The sequence below is a fragment of the Pseudorca crassidens genome, chromosome 10 (assembly GCF_039906515.1).
Source record: "Pseudorca crassidens isolate mPseCra1 chromosome 10, mPseCra1.hap1, whole genome shotgun sequence".
Taxonomy (NCBI): domain Eukaryota; kingdom Metazoa; phylum Chordata; class Mammalia; order Artiodactyla; family Delphinidae; genus Pseudorca; species Pseudorca crassidens.
Genome location: NC_090305.1, coordinates 103,542,448 through 103,561,604, shown reverse-complemented (window position 1 = coordinate 103,561,604; position 19,157 = coordinate 103,542,448). Strand labels below are relative to the sequence as shown.

Here is a 19,157-nt window from a genome sequence, read left to right as displayed (position 1 = left end):
GTCACAAAAATTCTAGCCTCTGCCACCTTCAGTCCCAGAAAACCAAAGTGAGCCCAAACAATAGTCTGAACCTCTGTCCCAGGCCTTTATTTTTGTGGACAACACATATTTTTTGAAGACCTACTAAGTGCTGGGTTCTTTATTAGATGCCAGGGCTGCAGGGGTAAGCAGAGCAGACACAGCCCCTGCCCTGGAGTCATCACCCTGCATGGGGCCATTTCTGGGTCTTTCGTCCCCAAATGAGGGACAGGAAGGTATGGTGGTGGTGCGGGGGGATATGTTCCATGTCCCCCCCCCCCACCTACTCCCACATAGTAGATACATTGGCTGAATCGCCTGAATAAATTGAGATGCCCCAGCCCCACACCCTCCCACAGAGTGCTGGGGTTGCTGCGAGCCTACACCCTGGCACGTAGTGGGCTCACAACCAAATTACTAAATGACCAAGCCACACCTTGAGCTGGGTCCTGGAGATGCAGACATGGGACAGCCAGGGCAAGAACAGTCAGGAAAGCTCATGTGAACTCTTAGTTTACTCGGTTTCCTCAAATGTAAAATGGGAAGAATTTTGATACCAGCTTCATAAAGTTGTGGTGAGGCTTAAACGAGTAAATATGCAGGTACAGAGCTTAACACCTTGCCAGGCACACAGTAGGTGCTCTATAAGTATTGGCTGCCAGTTATAGATGAGAGACATGACCCTTGCCCTCAGCTTTCAATGGCTGATGGAAGGAAGCCCTTGGTATGGCTTTCAAAGCACGCCTCACCCCAACCTTCTGTGCCTCTTATCAGATGTTGCCACCCTCTATTTCCCTGCTTTGCCAAACCCCTCACGGCTCTTCCATCAGGCCATGCCTTTTCACACATCTAAGTCTCTGCCCAAGCTACTCCCTCCATCTGAAAGGCCTTTTTTTTTTTTTTTTTGCTGGAACCCTCTCCACTCAGGGGCCACCTCTTGAGTTCCCACAAGCTCCTGTCCCCATCCCAGCACTTGTCCAGGGAAGCAGAACTGCCTATGTTTGCGTGGCCAATCCAACGGGTGCTCAAGGGTGAAGGCTTGAGTCATCCATGTCACCCAGCACCAGGCCTGGTCCCAGCGAGATGCTGGCTGGTGAGCGCTGAGTGGACAAAGGCTCCTCATCTACCAGGTCTCCCTTTCAATGTCACCTCCTCAGGGAGACCTTCCTTGATCACCTGTTCTCTACTCCAGAGGTTCTCAAACTAGCTTGCATCGGAAGGACCTGAAGGATTTGTTAAACACGGGATTTCTGATTCAGTTAAGTCTGGGGCGGGCCCTGAGAATTTGCATTTTTAAAAATTACTCTGCCCCACGACCCTGTTTTATCTCCCTCAAGGCACCCATCACTCTCTGAAACGATGTTTATTGCTTATTTGTCTTGTGTCTCCACTGACATCCCATTTAAGCTCCACTAGGGCAAGAATTTGGGGCTGTCTTGTTCTGCGCTCAGCACGGTGCTGGGCCCAGGACTGAATGAACGCCCGAGGTTGAAAATAAAGTGATAGACGGTCCGCTGGGCGAAGGCACCAGGAAGTCCCCAGAAGCCCAACTCGCCAGCTTCACCCCGCCCCTCCCACCCTCGTGCCTTGAACCTCGCGCAGCTCCCCGAGTCCCCACGGCCATGGCCCCTTTAAATGTGCGCGGGGACGCCTCGCCCCTCGGCTCCCTCGATCCCTGACAGAGCAGAAAGGGGAGAGAAAAAAAAAAAAAGGCTTCCTCTCCGGGAGCGGGAGGAAACGTCTAGGAGGGGGCGGAGGGGCAGCGGCGACAACGGCGGCACGGGCAGCGGCGCGGCGGCCAGAGCGCAGCGCGCGCGGATCTGGGAGCCAGGAGCGGACGCAACACCGCGCGCTGTCCCGGCCGCTGCCCCCGGCCCCGCCCCCCGGAGGCTCGCGCCCTGCGCCCCCCTGGCCCTGCGCGCCGCGCGGAGTCCTCAGTGAACGCGACGCCGCGCGCCCTGCGTTCGCGCCCCTTCCCCTCCCTGCCCCCGCCCAGCCCCGCCCAGCCCCGGAGGCTCGCACCCCCCCAAGCCCCCACTTGCCCTGCGCGCTGCGCGAAGTCCGGCGCGCGCCGGGGGCGGGGCAGGCGCCACGGGGTGCGGGCCCCGCGGGGCGGCCATGGAGTGAGGCGGCGCGCGGACTCGTGCTCGGAAGGACGGACGCACCGACGGGCGGCCCCTGGCTCCGCGCGCTGGAAGATGAACAGAGCAGGTAGGAGGCTCCGCGCGACCTCAGGCGCCGAGGGACGCGCGCGAGGGGCCCCCGCCAGGCGCTCCAAGTTGTAGCCCGCGGGGCGCCGGGAGCGAGCTGCCGAGAAACCCCCGACCTTCCCACTCTGCTCTGCCTCGGCCGAGGTATGGGCGGGTCACGAGTGCCCTCGCCGAGGAGGACGAGAACATCGGGGGCCGCTGCCCCTGTCCGAGACGCCCAGCCTCGGGGACGCACCCTCGGTCTCGGCGAGGCCGCACCCTGGCCACGTACGGCCGTATCCCGCTCCCACCGCGGTCCCGGTATTGAGGGTCCCCTCGCAGCGGGGAATGACGCTCCCTTCGCAAAGGCGACTTGGTCGCAACCCTAAATCCTCACTCCTGCTCCTCGGGGTCCCCGCCAGGCCCTCGCTGGCCCCTCAGAGGCCCCTCCTGGCCCACGGGAACCGTCTGAGGTCTTCCCTACTGCGGGGTCTATTCCTGGTCCCTCGCTACTCCGAGGCGCGCCCTTAGCGGATTCTTGCTCCCTTCTCTCTTCTAGACGCCCAGACTTGGAGCTCGCTCTCCGAAGGAACTAAAAAGCCCTAGATTGTCACACACACACACACACCCGCAGCGCACCCCAACCTCCTGCAGTGCCGTGGCCCGGGGCCTTCTTTGTGCCTCCCCCAGGGGACCGAACGCCTAGGGGACGCCAAGGCTGAGCCGCACTCCAGGCGTTCCCTCCCAAGCCCTTGCTTCTCTGCTCTCCATATCTGCCTTTGCTAGGCCAGGGATTCCGTGAAATCCAGAAAGCGTTTGACAGTAGATAATGATCCCTCCAGAGGAGTGCCATTTAACAGGTTTATTAACTGAGAGTCAGAGATGGGCGGTGCCTGGAACCCAGTTCTCGGGTTCCTGACTCCTCCGCGGGGAGGGCAGAAAGTTTTCTCCTAGAGGCGAGTTTGCAAGGCAGCAGCCTCAGCTAACTTCATTTGCCTGACAAGGAGCGATTACTGCTTTTTTAATATTTTTCTCTTAGAATTTAGCAGAAGGCAGCTCTCTCTCCGACCAACACCCTTGTCCGAATCCGTACTCCAAAACACACATCCCTGAAGAAACAGGAAGCCACCATTTTGGCTGTCTTAGAACCATATCCTGCTGCCCTGAGTATGTGTAAAAAGTGTGTGTTTGTGTGTGTGTTGTGGGCTTTTTCTTTGTATAATCTTTTTGATGAAAAAAGTCATTGTCTTACGAGTGAGGTGCAGATGGGAGACGTTTGGCTGGATTGATCTGACAAAGGAGAGACTTGGGGGCCTGGGAGTGTGGTAGCCGCCTCCCTGTGTCCAGGCCCTGTTTTGCTGGGCATGTACGCACCTGGACAGTGAGTGAGTGTTGGTCGCAGGGTAGGAGGTGGGAGTGGGAGCAGGGATTCCCCTTTTGAGTAGTGGAAAAGGCTGGGGCAGGGTCTCAGCGCCCAGCCAGCCACTCCTTGTAGGAAGGAGGTGGACTGCTGCCTGATCTGGCACAGCCTGGACAGAGCCAGGCTAGCTCTTTCCTACACTCCTAATAAAACTCGCTTAAAACAATGGTGAGAGCCGATCCGGTATTCCCACGTTTCCCTGCATGAGGCTTGGGCAAGCCCTCCCTTCTCTGAGAATCTGGGGGATGGAGTGAGCCGGAATACACGTAAAGGCAGGTTTGGTCCCAGGAAATCTGCCATCCAGTCATTTGCCTCCAGCATAAACCTGGTTACTTTTGCAGTGTGACGGCAGTCCTAGACCTCATATAATGATTTCTGTGTGCCAGGCTCTGAAGTTCCCGATCATGCAGCATAGTGGTTCATAGACTCCATGGGACTGAATCTCGTAACCACCATCCTCTTAGTTATTGTGACACAGCCAGTGTGCGGCAGAGCTGGGGTTGGAGTCCAGGTCTGTCTGAGCTGGGGACCCATGCTCTTCCCGCGCTGTCGTGCATCGCTGGACTAGCCTAACAGCAGCCTAATTAGAAATCATCAGGCTTCGCTGGGACATTCCAGCAGGCACCCAGCAATGAAAGTTAAATTAAGATGCAATTGGAAGGTGAAATTGGAAGATAATTACTCTTGGAACATACGGTTATGAGAGTTCCAGGGGGAGTATGGTGAACTGCAGTTGAAACAGACACAGGGGCTGAAGATGGGAATGTCAGGGGACGTCATCAGAAAAGCCATGAGTTTAAAAGGCTGTTGTCGGCCAGAGCAAGCAGAAGGCACTTACTGACTGGTTGGTGCAGTCCCCTCACTCTGCACATGTGGAAACTGAGGCTCAAAGAGGGGAGGGGACTTGCCCAAGGTCTCCCCTTCAGTTAAAGGCAGAGCCAGGAGTGGAGATCAGAGCTCTGACTCCCAGTCCAGTGCCCCTCTCGGTACCTCTTCTGATTTAAACTCTGCAGAGCCGGCAAGGGAACAGCAACATGGATGTGTGAGTGGCAGATATTTAATTAAAATAGAGAGAGAAAATATAAACTGGTACCAGGGGCCTGGCTGGGGATGATTTCTATCACCAGAAGCTCTTAAAAATCTCTTCCTCCTGTCACTGTGACTCCCCACCCCCAGTTAACTCTTGGCCTCTTGGCTCAAAGGGTATTCTGCATTCGAGTCATCCTCAGGTGTAGCAAATTGCCAGGAGGTTTTGGGAGTTGGTACCTCAGGGTGGGGAGGCTGTGCCCCCCCAGGCTCTGTGTTACAGAGAGAGAGAAGGTTCATGCAGCAGCCAGAGGGTCCAGCAGTTCCGTCCATGCTGGGTTCTGGACAGTCAGAAAGTTAAGCTCAGCCCAGAGGAGGAAAGCCCTGCTCTGATTTATCCTGTAATTGCCCCATCCCTGCCATTCTCTAAAGCTCAGCCAAACTGGACTCTTTACTCCCAAAGGGCTTGCATCTAACTGTCTCTGGGCCTCTGCACATTCTGTTCCTTCTGCCTGGAACACCCAACCTCTTGTTTTAAAATGTTTTTAATTTAATTTTTATTTTATATTGGAGTATAGTTGATTTACAGCGTTGTGTTAGTTTCAGGTGTACAGCAAGGCAGTTCAGTTATACAATATATATGTATCTATTCTTTTTCAGATTCTTTTCCCATATAGGTTATTGCAGAATATTGAGTAGAGTTTCCTGTGCTATACAGTAGGTCCTTGTTGGTTATATATTTTATATATAGTAGTGTGTATATGCTTATCCCAAACTCCTAATTTATTTTTTCCCCCACCTTTCCCCTTTAGTAACCTTAAATTTGTTTTCTGTGAGTCTGTTTCTGTTTTGTAAATAAGTTCATTTGTATCATTTTTTTTGGATTCCACATATAAATGATATCATACAATATTTGTCTTTCCCTGTCCTACTTACTTCACTTGGTATGATCATGTCTAGGTCCATCCATGTTGCTGCAAATGGCATTATTTCATTATTTTTCGTGGCTGAGTAATAATCCATTGTTTACATGTACCACGTCTTCTTTATCTGTTCCTCTGTTGATGGACATTTTGGTTGCTTCCATGTCTTGGCTATTGTAAATAGTGCTGCAGTGAACGTCGGGGTGCATGTATCTTTTCAAATTAGGTTTTCGCTGGATATATGCTGAGGAAGTGGGATTGCTGGATCATATCCAACCTCTTTTTTGATTATTAAAATCCTCCCTGTCCTTCAGCATGCACCCTGGTGCTATCTGTCCCCTGGGTCTTCTCTGGGCAGAACTGGTCTGAGACCCTTGTACTGAGGGCAGGGGCTGTATGTGGTTCCTCTTTGTGAGGGAAGCAGGGAGGGAGCAGACCTAGAAGCTCTCACACTCTTCATTTTCTCTCCTCCCTCTTCTGTCTCTCTTGCTGGCTCCTTCTCATAACCTTTGGGCCACTGGGGCTCCCTCCTGGGCCCTGCTCTTGTCTCTGCCCCCGCTCAGTCACTTGGTGGGCTCACCCGGCTCATGCCTTAATCCTGTCTCTGTGATGGCTGCCTCCAGGCCTCTCCCGGGAACCCAGGCTGGTCCATCCGAGAGCCCACTGACAGTTCCTCCCGGGGCTGTGATAGGCAACTCAGATGTTACACGTGCCAATCGAAATTCTGGTTTCCTCCCCTGGCACTTGCAGCCTTCCCCAGTTCAGTTGGTAACAAATTCACTTTTCTGGTTGCTGTGACTCAAAACCTTCGTGTTGTCCTTTATTATTCTTTCTCTTACATCCCAAATCCAAACTGTCTGTAAATCCCACCAGCTGTACCTTCATATTTGGAATCTGACCTTTTCTTTCTTTCTTTTTTTTTCTTTTTTTTTTTTTTTACCACTTCCACTGCTACAGCCTGGTCCAGGCCTCCATCTTCTCTGGCCTGGATTATCGCAGGCGCCTCCTGCCTGCTCTCCCTCCTTCCATCCTCACCACTTCTAGTTTGTTCATCACACTAGCTGGAGTGTGCATGGCCTTCTGCTCAAGGCTAAGCAGCATCTACACAGTGTTTTGTTTATTGATGTATCTAAAGAGTCTAGATGAGTGTCTGGCAAATAGTAGGTGCTCGATAAATACCTATTTAATGGATTAAAAAAAAGTGGATAGGAGCAAAGGAAAGCCAGTCATTCACTTTATGGTCACAGTTAGTCCTTCTAACTCAGCCTTATGTGAATTTCTCACCTGGTTAGTGGTCCCTGGTCTCCCTGGCCTCAGTTTTCCTGCGTTTTGCCCTTCTCTGCTGGGAGCCCTGAGTCTGCACTGTAGAAGAAATGCTCAGTGGCAGAAAGGTGAAGGCAGAGGTTCAAGGGAGTGGACCAGGAAGCAAGAAACCCCCAATTCTGGGACTTCCCTCGTGGTCCAGTGGTTAGGACTCCACGCTCCCAGTGCAGGGGGCCTGGCTTCGACCCCGGGTTGGGAACTAGATCCCACATGCCGCAACTAAAGATCCCGCATGCCACAAGGAAGATCTTGCATGCTGCAACTAAGACCCGGCGCAGCCAAATAAATAAGTATATATTTTAAAAATCCTATTATTAAAAAAAAAAAAAAACCATTCTACCGGGGCCCTGCTCTGGACTCGCTGAGTATTCCAGGCCAGTCACCCACCCTTTCTGTGCCTCAGTTTCCTCATCTTTCAATGAGGTGTCAGACGAGGCCTTTCTGACTCTGGCATCCTTTGATCTCAGAGGGGATGTGGATGAAACGCCCTGAGCTCTAGAGCTGGAAGCAGGGCATGGACACTGTGTACCTGTCACTCCTTAGGGGCTCCTGTGGGGAAGGCATTTTCTTTCAGGATCACGCCTCAGACACCCACTGTAATCTTTTCTGAGGAGATGGCGCCCACAGATCAATAGCTTGATTGGATGAAGGATGGGGGCGGTGGGAGCGATGCAGCCTAGGTGACGGTCATTTTCCATGACCTCTGTCAGGTTTCGTGGTGCCCATGTGAAATACCACCTGTTAAGGATGAGAAGTGAGAATCCCCACCCCCAAAGAATAATTTCATGCCAATGCCTGACACCTGATGTTGAGAGCGTGAAGCTCGTATTACATCATATATCTGTTTAGAGCAAGACTTATACCAGGGAAAGATGTGGGGTAGGGAAGGACTGACTTTAGTAGAACAATAATAGCTACTGCTTATTGAGAACACCTGTCTATGCAAAGGCCTGCTAATATATATCTTTTAATCTTCATAACAACCTCTTCATAATAGGTGTTACTGTTGAACCCATTTTACAGATGAGGAATCTGAGAGTCAGTTTCATAGCTTATATGTGGCAACGGTGGAATTTGAACCCAGACCACCAGGCTCCAAAGGCTTATTATTACCCTGTTACTCCACATTGACAGGTAGCTCTTTAAGCTCCAAATATTCGAGTTTGTTTTAAACTAAATTGGACAGAAATTTTTCTAAATTAGGATATATTTGATTGCGTATGGAAACAAAAAGTTGGGAAGTCACTTCTTTTATCTTGAAGACTCTGGGTTATTATCCGGATGCCAGTGGCTGGCCTGGGCGTTGGTGCGGATGAATGTAGGTGTGGGTTAGGGCGTTTATGCAGTGGTTGCTTTAGCCTTTAAAGTCTTGACAGCTGTGCCTCTTCTCTCCATTTCTTGCTGTTTGCTACCACATCTTACAACTGGCAGTGTTGCCGCTCTCCCTGCACCTCCACCCCCCACTAATTAGCTGTGTCCTGGGAAACCATACAACTAAGTTCAACAGATTTATGAGCAATGTACAGAGGGTCTGGAATCAGGCCCTTCCAGGGCCAGAGTGCATGGGCTTTATAACCCTATATTATTGCTGTCCTGGGCCTTTTTTATTTCCTTTGGGGCTCCTCAGCTGAATTTTGCATAGCTGTGCCAGTTTGGGGGGGATGATACTGACTTTGGCCTCAGATATACTGAAATTGAGGGGCCAGTGGGACAGTCCCATGGAGATGGGTTAAAATCAGTTAGAGCTGTGCTAGCTGGCCCCATAGCCACCACCCTCGCGTGGCCACTGAACACTTGCAGTGTGGCTGGTCTGAATTGTGATGTGTTGCAAGTGTGACATATACCTTAGATTTCGAGGACTTAGGACAAACAAGAGTGTCAGATACCTTGTTAATGACTTTTGTGTATTGATTACATGTTGATGCAAACATGATTCATTGATCACATGATAATGTCCAAAATGATAATATTTGGGATATATTGAGTTGAAAAATGTACTGTTAAAATTAATTTCACCTGTTTCTTTTTGACTCTTTAATGTGGCTATGAGAAAATTAAAAATTACGTGTGTGATGATAAATGGGGCTCACGTTTATATTTGTCAGACAGCCCTGGATTAGAGATGACCAGGGTTAGATGCTGCAAGGATTGAGCTGGGAGTCAAATGTATGGGGAGGAGGAGAGTTTGCTGACAGACCTCCAGACCCTGTGCTCAGTCTTCCTTCTGTCACAAGCCGGGCTGGCATGCTGGGGCTGCTTTGTATCACACCCAGGGCTTAGTGGGGATGGAACTGGGAGTTGAGACTGGACTGAAGGGGGGACCTGTACATCCTAAACCTGGGCAGTGAACAGCCAGGCAGTGCTTTTGAAGTGAAGTTGGCAGGATGGAGTTGCATTTTATGAAAATCTGCATTCCTCACCCTGCCTGCAGTGTGGACAGGGGCTCGGAGGCACGGCAGGAGGTGTGAAGGCATGGGCTGGCTGTGGCAGGAGAGGTGCTGAACTTGGAAGTGGGCGACTCCTCCCTTACTCCTTCCGCTTGTCCAGGTCCCTCCAGTCCTGCAAAAGTGAGCTGAAATTTCACCTTCTCCGAGAGGTCTTCCCTAGCCATGGCAACTCGTGCTTCCGTAACTCCTGTCACACGTGCATGTTGTGTGACATCTTTTATTCTGCCATGGCTGATAGATCCTCAACATCCACAGGGGATAAGGCCTTTTGCAAATATCCCATGTTGGAAAATACCATATAATTTCTCCTGTGAAATTTGGAGGCAGGGCAGTTAGCTGGAAACCAGTCTTGAAGCATGTAGAATTCAGAGGTGACCCTCAGAAGAATCATATGCCACCATCCCAAGCCTGTGGTGTATCATTCTGGAGGGAGGGAGATATTCAGTCATCATATTCCAAGGGTCTGTGGCTCAGTCCTCCACTTGTTCTGTTAGTCTTGTCTCCCTGATTCAATTGTGAGTCTTCAGCAGAGGTGTTCTTCTCTTCTTGGTCCTAGAAGCCTCTGCCATCTGCAGTGCTGCGTATATAGATAGAAGAATGAATGAATGGTGGAATGACTGTGGGCTCCACGAGGGCAGCAGGGATCTGACTGTTGGGACCAGCAGTGTCTCATGGGCCGGTGCACATCGAAAGCATTTACTGCGTCGTTGTTGAGTGGATGAGTGCAACGACCTGGACACCTTTATTTGAGGAGCACAGGGTGTCATTCAGTTGGGCTCTGTTAGCTGGCCTGTGCATAGAAGAAAGATCTCTTCACCTTGTTTACAGAATGAATCTTTATTGGAAGGTCGAGGGATTTTAAAGATGTTGGTGGAGGGTGTAAACCTGACAGAACATGGTAGATTGGGTTCACGTGGGTTGGGAAACCATCTTCGGTGTTCTCTTGTGAATGGTAAGTAGGAGACTCTGAGTGGAAGGAAATAATGGTAACTGTACCTTCTCTCTCTCCTTTTCTTATTCTCATCCTTTAGATTCACCCAAACCACCAGTTGCTCCTAAGCCGAAGGCTGCCAGTCCCCTCACGCCAGTGACGGCACCCAAATTCTCCTCGTCACCCCGGCGCGAGTGTCTTCACAGTCCCAACTCCATGTCCAGGGGGCCGAAACCCCCCATCGCCCCAAAGCCCAGGCTGGCTACCCCCAGTGAGTGGAGGGCCAGCATCTACATGATCAACAGCTTGAACAAATGCAGCAATGGGAAGCTGCCCTGCGTAGACAGGGGGCTCTACGACGAGCACCGGTCCACCCCGGAATGCTCCGAGCCCGAGGCAGACGAGGATTACATCGTGGCCCCCGGGGCTCCGGCAGCAGAGGATGGACCCAGGGATGGGGGCTCCGTGGAGAATGCAGTCACGGTGCCTCCAGAGGCCAGCGGTGGGGAGGAGTGCCAAGAGAGAGGCAAGGAGTGTGAGCAGGAAGGGGCAGCAGCTGCAGAGGACTGGGCAGCCCCGGCTGAAGCGGTGCTGGGTGGAGAGGACGATGGAGGCGTCACCCCCACTCCTGAGAACATGGAGGTGGAGGACTGTGCCTGTGCCCCGGGGGCAGAGGAGCAGAAGTTCACAAGTGACGACGAGGAGAAGCAGGTGGAAGAACACAGCGTGTACAGCCTGGAGGACGGGGGTGCTGGGGATGGAGAGGCGGTCCTTCCAAGCGATATCATTCTAACTCACCTAGATGCAGAGGACCCAGCAGCTCGTGGTGAGGAGCCCAGGCCGCCTGTGACACCCGGGGAGTCAGAGGAGGATGGTGAGGAAGGCCGCACCAACACAGAACTGGGGGCATCAGACGAGTGTGTGGGCTCTGACGGGCCCCCTGAGCGGGACGCTGCCGATGGCAGCGAGGAGCCCCCAGAGAACGAGGGGTTGGCCCCCGGTGTCCCGGAGGCGGAGGTGGCCACAGACAGCCCTGACATCTCCCAGGAGGCGTGTGAAGATGCCCCAGGAGGTGGTGGCCAGGATGGTCAGGATGAGCCAGCTGATCAGAAAGAGAAACCTGACCCAGAAGCAACAGCAGTGGTCACCCAGGAGGCAGGAGGGGACCCTCAAGAAGGTGAGGACCCTGTGCAGGATGAAGGAGCTGAGGAGAGCTGCCAGATCATTCCTTTCGAGAGGGACTGTGTGGACGACTTTGTGGCTCCACTCTCAGGACGTCCCTACGAGTTCTTCCCAAGCGAGAGCACCTCTTTCTGTAGCGAGAGCTGCTCTCCTTATTCCGAGTCAGCACAAAGCTTAGAGTCCGAGCAGGAGCCGCGGTCAGGGGAACGGGCGCAGCAGGACCCCGTGGCTGGGCCTGGATGTGGCCGGCGTGGCTCCCTGCAGGGTGGCGCCGGGGAGGGACCCTCTGTCCCTGACGTGGTGGTCATGCCAGAGGAGGAGGATGCCATGGACGACGCGCTCGCCAACCCCTATGAGATGGGCGTTGGCATGGCGTGCGGGGTGGACCCTGGGGAGGAGGAGAAGCCTGAGGCACAGGCTGCCTCGGGCACTGCGAATGGCTGTGGATTGAAGGAAGAGGTGAGCTCTGATGCGGAGGGCAGCCTGGTCCCCATCGACAGGAAGAATGTCACCACGAGGGCCAGGCCCCACTCCGGGAAGATGGCTGGCTACGTCCCAGAAACTGTCCCGGAAGAAACGGGACCGGAAGCTGGCTCATCAGCCGTTGGCATTGGGGGTGTCACCAAGGAGGCGAGGAAGGCGGTCCTGTCATTGGAGGGGAAGCCGCTGGACGTCGGCAGGGCCTTGCCAGCAAAGCCCAGAGCCTTCACTCTGTACCCGCGATCGTTTTCCGTGGAAGGCCGAGAGATCCCCATGTCCCTGTGCCGGGAGCCCGAGGCGTGTGGCCTAGACGGCCACGGGATCAAGAGGAAGGACGACAACCTCTCTCTGCCCTGCGTGATTGGCTCCTCTGGCAGCTTCTCTCAGAGGGGCCACCTCCCATCCAGCGGCACCTCCACCCCGTCTTCCGTGGTTGACATCCCGCCCCCTTTTGACCTGGCGTGCATCACCAAAAAGCCCATCACAAAGAGCTCCCCCTCGCTCCTGGTGGAGAGTGAGCCCCCGGACAAGCACACCAAGAAGAAGAAGCCGTCCTTTAAGCGGTTCCTGGCGCTGACGTTTAAGAAGAAGACAGAGAGCAAGGTGCACGTGGACGTCAACGTGTCTTCGTCCAGGTCCTCCTCAGAGTCCAGCTACCATGGGCCGGCCCGGCTCCTGGAGATGGACCGGAGGAGCCTCAGCAACTCCCCGCAGCTCAGAGCGAGGACCGGCAAGCTCCGGGCTTGCGACTCGCCCTCCTCCCTCATCTTCTACAGGGACGGCAAGAGGAAGGGCGTCCCCTTCAGCAGGACGGTGTCCAGGGTGGAGTCCTTCGAGGACCGCTCCCGGCCTCCTTTTCTGCCCCTGCCCCTGACCAAGCCGCGCTCCATCTCGTTCCCCAACGCTGACACTTCGGACTACGAGAACATCCCGGCCATGAACTCGGACTATGAAAATATCCAGATTCCACCTCGGAGGCCCCCAAGGGCCGGGACGTTTACGAAGCTGTTTGAAGATCAGAGCAGAGCCCTGTCCACAGCAAACGAGAATGACGGCTATGTGGACATGAGCAGCTTCAACGCCTTCGAGAGCAAACAGCAGAGTGCAGACCAGGAGGCAGAAAGGTACTGTGAAATGACATTTCCTTTGCTGTTCGCCAGGTGTAACTATCCGAGAGGCAAGCTTAGGCGTAGGGGACAGAACGGACTTGCTTTTTAGCCTCAGGCTCTGTTTCTCTCTAGCTTTGTGGCTTGGGGTGAGTGGCTTCAGTTACTTCATCTGGGAAATGGATTTGTGCTACCTCTAGGCAGAGTGTTTGAAAAGATGAGAGTACCTAATCTGTTTGAAAGTATTTGGCTAAGATGCCAAATATAGTGCCCATGTGAGTGTATGTATTTCTATTATTTGGGGTACATTTCTCATCTCCTAGGTAGATGGCTTTACTAGTCCCTTCTGGGAAAGTCACCAAAAGAGAAGGTTCTGGAATCTTGTCAAACTAAACATCTTTCACCATCAGGAAAATACCCTAAATTGAGATTGAGACCTTTTTATTGTGTCAATATATACTCTGTTCAAAGGAACTAGAAAAGACAATTTATTTAAATTGTTTAAAGAGCTAAGGGTGCCCTGAGCTAAATTTCTGAATAGAGGTCTTTAAGAGGTACGTCCAGGCTGATTTTTTTTTTTTTTTTTTTGGACTCAGTCACCTTGGAAGTGAGCGTGAAACACTGCAATTATTGACAACAGTGGCGGTTTTCTGACCCCACCTTCCCGAGACTGACTGAATGTCCTGTTGACCATCCCAAGTGGATAATTGCCAAATCTTGCTGTTTTTTATGCACCATGGATGCAACTTAAAGGCACTGCGATTCAGCCTCGACCATTTACACGCTTGGGGGCACCTGATCTGAATTAATGAAAAGTCAGAATGGTGGTGATTTTAAAGGAAACCTGATTCTTTCCCCTCCTGTGCAGAAACTCATCGCAGCTGGGCACAGCTGTTGCTGCTCGGAATTCCCAGGGGACCTGCAGTAATGAATAGATAAGAATGATTTGCAATTAGCATTAGTTTTCTCTGGAGTGTAGACACTAGAAGTGTTTGTGTGGTTTATTCTCCTGAATTTTTCACGTGGTTCCCCACACTGGCTCCATCTTCTCCCTGCCCCAAGTCTGGGTAAGGCTATGAATTGGTTCTTCCTAGGTTTGTTTGCCAGAGCAAAGGTAGACATCAGTGCCACCGGAGGGATCCAATTTAATTTGGAGAATGTGGATGTGTGCGAACTTTAAGAGGGTGGGAGCGGGAGAGCAGACAAGTTCATTGCGTTAATAGTTATCAGCGGGGTTTGACAAGACCCAACCCTAGCTGAATGCCTCCAGCACTAATGAAAATAGAACCAGGCTTTGAAACCATGAAATCTCCATGCTGGGAAGGACCTCAAAGAGCGTACGGTCAAACCTCCCATGTCTGATAGGTCCCTCTCTTAACTGGGTCTGTGCTTGAATTCCTCAAGCCACAGGGAACTCACCACCTCCCAGAGGTGCCTCGTCTGTTGCTAGGTACTCTGATTAAGTTTTTCTTTCTGCCTGAGGCAAAAGCTATCTCTCCCTAATGTCCCTATCCCACTGAGACAGAAGCTATTCTCTCTAATATCCCTACACCACTCATGCTGGCTCTTTCCCCTCAAGCCAGGCAGCTGAGCTCATTTCCTCTTTTGTATGACTGTCCTTCGGAAATTGAAACCTGCTTCTGTTGAATCACAGAATTTCATAGCTGGAAGGGAACTTCAGCCAACATTTGGTCCCGTTACAGAGGAGGAAACTGAGGCACAGAGAGGGAAAGAGACTTGCCTAAAATCTCTAAGCAATTTAGTGGAGAAATCAGTGTCAGGACTCAGATTTCCTGACTCTTGGTTCAGGAATTTGTAGTGCATTATGCTGAAGGATGCCAGGTCTGGTTGTTCAGGCTGCCCACTGCACAACCCCAGGGTCCCACTCACCTTTTCGTCTAATATGCTGCCCCTGGGGTTGTGCAGTGCACAGGCTACTTGGCCATATGCAAAGGCCTTGTTGCCTTGATCTGTACTTAGTCCAAAAAACAAAAAAGCTCCCTTCATCCAAACTATAATGACATTAAGGGAATAAAATACCCAAGAAAATGCTAATACTTACCGTATCCTGACTGCTTACTGTGCCAGGCACCGTGCTAGTGCTTTCCCTGTATTATCTCACATTTGGTGCTACAGCCTAGGGCCTTGGCCTAGGGTCTGACTCAACCGTCAGACTCTGAATTTCAAAAGCACTGTTGCCCCACTCTGAATTTATTTCCCTGAAGGTCAGGCTGACTGGGATGAATCTCCCGTGCAGGAACCACATCCTCTTGGATATCAATCAGTGAGCAAAGCTTTCTTCCGCTTCCCTGCATGAAACAGATGGAAGCAGAGGGAGAGAGACATCCCCACCCTGGGCGGGAACACGTCTGGGCAAGGGCGGCTTCAGATACACAAAATTGAGAGGCAGGGGGAACTGCCACGGGGTGAGGAGCCATGCTTCTTCGCCTGAATAAGGGCTTTGAGAACCGAGCGGAGGGGTGCCACTGACCTGAGACACGTGCCCAGGGGTGCTTGGGGTTGGACAGGACAGGACGAGAGGGTGGGAGACAGTTCCTTCCTCCTTCCGCTGCCTGTCCTGCCCCAGACCTTGCTTCAGTGTGAAGATCAGAGGCAGAAGCCAAAATAAATACTGACAGTCCTGGAAGAGCGCAGGACAGTGCTGCAGGACGTGCGGGTTCAGAGCCCACCCCGTCACTGACTTGCTGTGGGATCCTGGAGGAGGCTGGGCCCCGGTCGCTTCTCTGTAAAACGGTAGGATTGGAGCCCATCTGTACTTCTCAACCACCTGCGCTATCACTCACTGCTTTTCTTTAAATCAGTCCATGTTTTTTACATTAAAAATATTTAAAAAGGAAATTTTATGCCACTGTTGGGAAATGGAAAAGCAGTATTAGGTGTCACAAATAGAAGAAGGCAATTGTAAAAGTAGGATACAAAGAAATTAAAATAGCACGGGTAAAGTCTAGCTTGAGGTTATTAGTTGCCAAGGCTGTGAGCGGGAGGTTGGTCCCTTCGTTAAACAGGGAGAGGTGTTAAAGGCATCCTGGCACCACACGGAGACTTTCTACTTGGCATAATCAGAAGGATTCAGGTGGATTGAGAAGGGAATAACTCTCTCGTGGTGTGATTCAATGTTATTTAAATCCGAGTCCTTTTTCCGCTGACAGTGCCTCCCTTCAAGAAATGTTTTGAGTATGTAATAGAATTCCGAGAGCCCTTAGAGATCCCTAAATCTGAGCAGCAGCTCCGGGTCTGATGGATGATTATAAAGTTTCTTCTACACAGTTACTTCCTTTGAGATTTGTATACACAGATAATAGCATTTTCGAAGCTACAACAATATTTTATTAACCGTTTTCTATCTCATAAAATAAAAGCGTATACATTGTTACCTATGTACAGTCCTCACTTCCCCACCCCCATATGTAAAAGAGGTTTCGTTATCCTTTGGTTTAAAGTGCATCCCCAAAGCATTCTTTTTTTTCCTGAATTGACTCTCATACGCACAAAAAATGTTTTCAGTCCAACACTCATCCTTTTCAAATAGGGTGTTTTATGTCCTCAGTCAGGACTCTTGGTTGGGGAACCCAGTCTTTACTTCTGAATATCCCGCAGGACCTCAGTATGTTGGTTATGCACTAGGAGCTTAATAAATGCATGTCGATGAGTTGGTGATTTTGAGCTTCACTGGGGGAAAGAACTATCATTTATTAAGTATACTCTGAAACACAGTTTGGGGTGCTTTGTGTACGCTTATTCAGTATCCATTTGATGCAAAACACCACACACTGCTTTGTCCTGAGTGTCTCATTTAAATCCCCATAATTGTAAGTTTGCTTTTTGCATGATGATGAGTCTCCTTTAATCACTCAGTGTTATACCTCAACACAGATCCCCGAGGCCCCTTTTCCCCATTTCATCATGAAAACTTTCAGACTTACGGGAAAGTAGAAAGAGCTTAACAGTGAATGTCCATACGCCCACCTCCTAGATTTTACATTAACGTACTGCTGCACTGGCTTTTTCTTATCCCTTTCCAGCGCCCTCTCCAACTCTTGATGCATATTGTTGCTGATGCATTTCTGGTGGCTTATGTTTACAGATGAGGACACGGCAGCCCAGGGAGAGCCTGTGAGAGCACGGTGGCTAAGCGTGCAGGCTCCTGCCAGGCTGCGTGGCTTTCAGTCCGCCCTCCACCACTTCCTGTGACTTACCTCTCTGTGCCGCAGTTTCTTTACCTGTAAAAGGCGATGATAGTAGTACTGGCCTCACAATGTCATTAAGACGAAATGAATTAATGCAGCACAGAGTGAAATGTTCACTAGGCACTAGCTGTTATCGAGTGACATGATCAAGGTCACACAGCAGTGGATGCAGGTGGGGAATCGGGTCCCTTTCACTGAGGGAGTATCTCTCTGTCTCTCTCACATACGACTGTTCTGCGTGTGTTTGACTCAATGTTCAGGACCTCCCATCCATAAACCAGGACCAGGGGTGAACTCGTGAGCTTCGGTGGTGGCGTGTGGTGTCAGCACTGCCTCTGCCTTCTGCGTGAGATGGAGTTGGGGCTGCAGGCAACAGCCTAAGCAGCCTTGAATTGGACCCAGGACCAGGGCTTTTTGATTCCGTAATCTCGCTAGCAGAGGTGCCTACTCTGTGACTCTGACTGTAGCTATTACTTCACTTGTAACTCACGATTAGTTAGGCACCTTAGGAATTTCCAGTTCCTATTTTTCCAGATGAGAAAACTGAGGCCCAGGGAAGTGGTATAAACCATCCTCTGTCACACAGGTAGTAAGTAGCCAAACCAAGCTTCAAACCCCAGTCTTTCTGCCTCTCGACCGAATGCTCTTTCCACGTCCTAGTTTCTTTGGTTGAAAAATGCCACGTTAGCTGGTGGTCTCCATCCAACCGCTGTGAAGTGTCTTTGCTTGCAGGAGTTAGGCTGGGGTAGCCTTGCTTGTTGGTCCAGAGGAGAAGCAGAAGGACATTCTCTTTTCTCAAGGCTGGTGGGTTTACTTCTCTCTTGGCAACTCATCAAGAAGACTGACAGCCTCTCCTGGGACTTGCTAATGCAGTGCTCAGATGTCTTTCCCTCCCTCAGGGCCTCGGGGGGACCCTGGCCCTCCTGTGGCCCCTTGTGCCCGAGGAGCAGCCAGGAGGAGCTCTGGGTTAGAGCAGCTGTCTGTACCACTCATAAGGGGAGCTTCAGACGATTCAGCCTGGAGCAGCAGTGCCTTCCAGAGAGAGCTGTGGGTGGGCCGAGGCCCAGCATTTCAGGCTCTCCTCCAGAGCTGTTCCCTGTTGGAATGCAGCTCGAATTACATGCTTTGTGGAGTTTGTGGATTGGCCACGTGGTACAGCGCGAGATGAGGACCCGCAGTGGGTGCATCCAGGGGATTGAATATTTTGGCTTGCCGATGACGACCATTCGAGAAATGAGCAATTCTGAGTAGGAACTGTGCTAAGTGATGTGTGGGAGGAGGTGGAGAGGTGGACCCAGTACCGTCACCGGCCTCAGCGCAGGTACAGTTGGGTGGTTGGAAGAGGACTTAGACCCAAGTCCCTGAAATGCAAGATCGGAGATGCTCAGAACCCAAAGAGTAGGAGTCTAGACGAGGGTGGAATAGCTTCGTGGAAAAGGGGACATTTGAACAGGCACTGAAGGAAAAGTAGGGTTTCCACATATGGAGGTAGAAGAAGGTATGAGCACAGACAGACACACGCAGGACTGTGGTTTTTAGCAGGTGAAGCTGCAGTGAAAATAACCTAACCTTAGTTCAGCATGTCCTTCGATATCTTTATTCTGGAAAACAGTTCCCATCATCTGCAGACACAGAGACTGCATTGGGGAGACTGGGTTGAAAGCCTCAAGTACTAAACTTGCACCATCTTTTTCTCGTCCCCAGTTGGTGGTAGAAGGTTGCACTGGCTCAGCTAATTCCCTCACCGGCCAACCACTAAACATCGGCTGCTGTTCTTAGCACTGGAGGGTGACGGTTCCTGCCCTCAGGGTGTTTCCGTCTGGCTGGGGAGAAAGGCAGACCGAGGTCCTTAGAACCTAGCGTAATAAAGGTCCTGTTAGAGGTCCATCCAGACAGCTCTGAGG

At 51.5% G+C, this 19,157-nt stretch overlaps 1 protein-coding gene across 3 annotated transcripts in view; it reads left to right on the top strand.

Annotated features, from left to right (window-relative positions):
• The window catches only part of FGD5 (FYVE, RhoGEF and PH domain containing 5), a 123,034-nt gene that overhangs the window by 5,093 nt on the left and 98,784 nt on the right, over positions 1-19,157 (top strand). The window contains exons 1-2 of one of the 3 annotated variants that reach the window (XM_067755566.1): positions 2,080-2,229; positions 10,378-13,063. In XM_067755566.1, coding sequence (XP_067611667.1) covers positions 2,217-2,229; positions 10,378-13,063 — 2,699 coding nt within the window. In that variant the 5' untranslated portion in view covers positions 2,080-2,216. Of the gene's footprint in view, positions 1-2,079; positions 2,230-10,377; positions 13,064-19,157 lie in introns of those variants that run through there. The other 2 variants (XM_067755564.1, XM_067755565.1) reach the window with 2 other exon arrangements.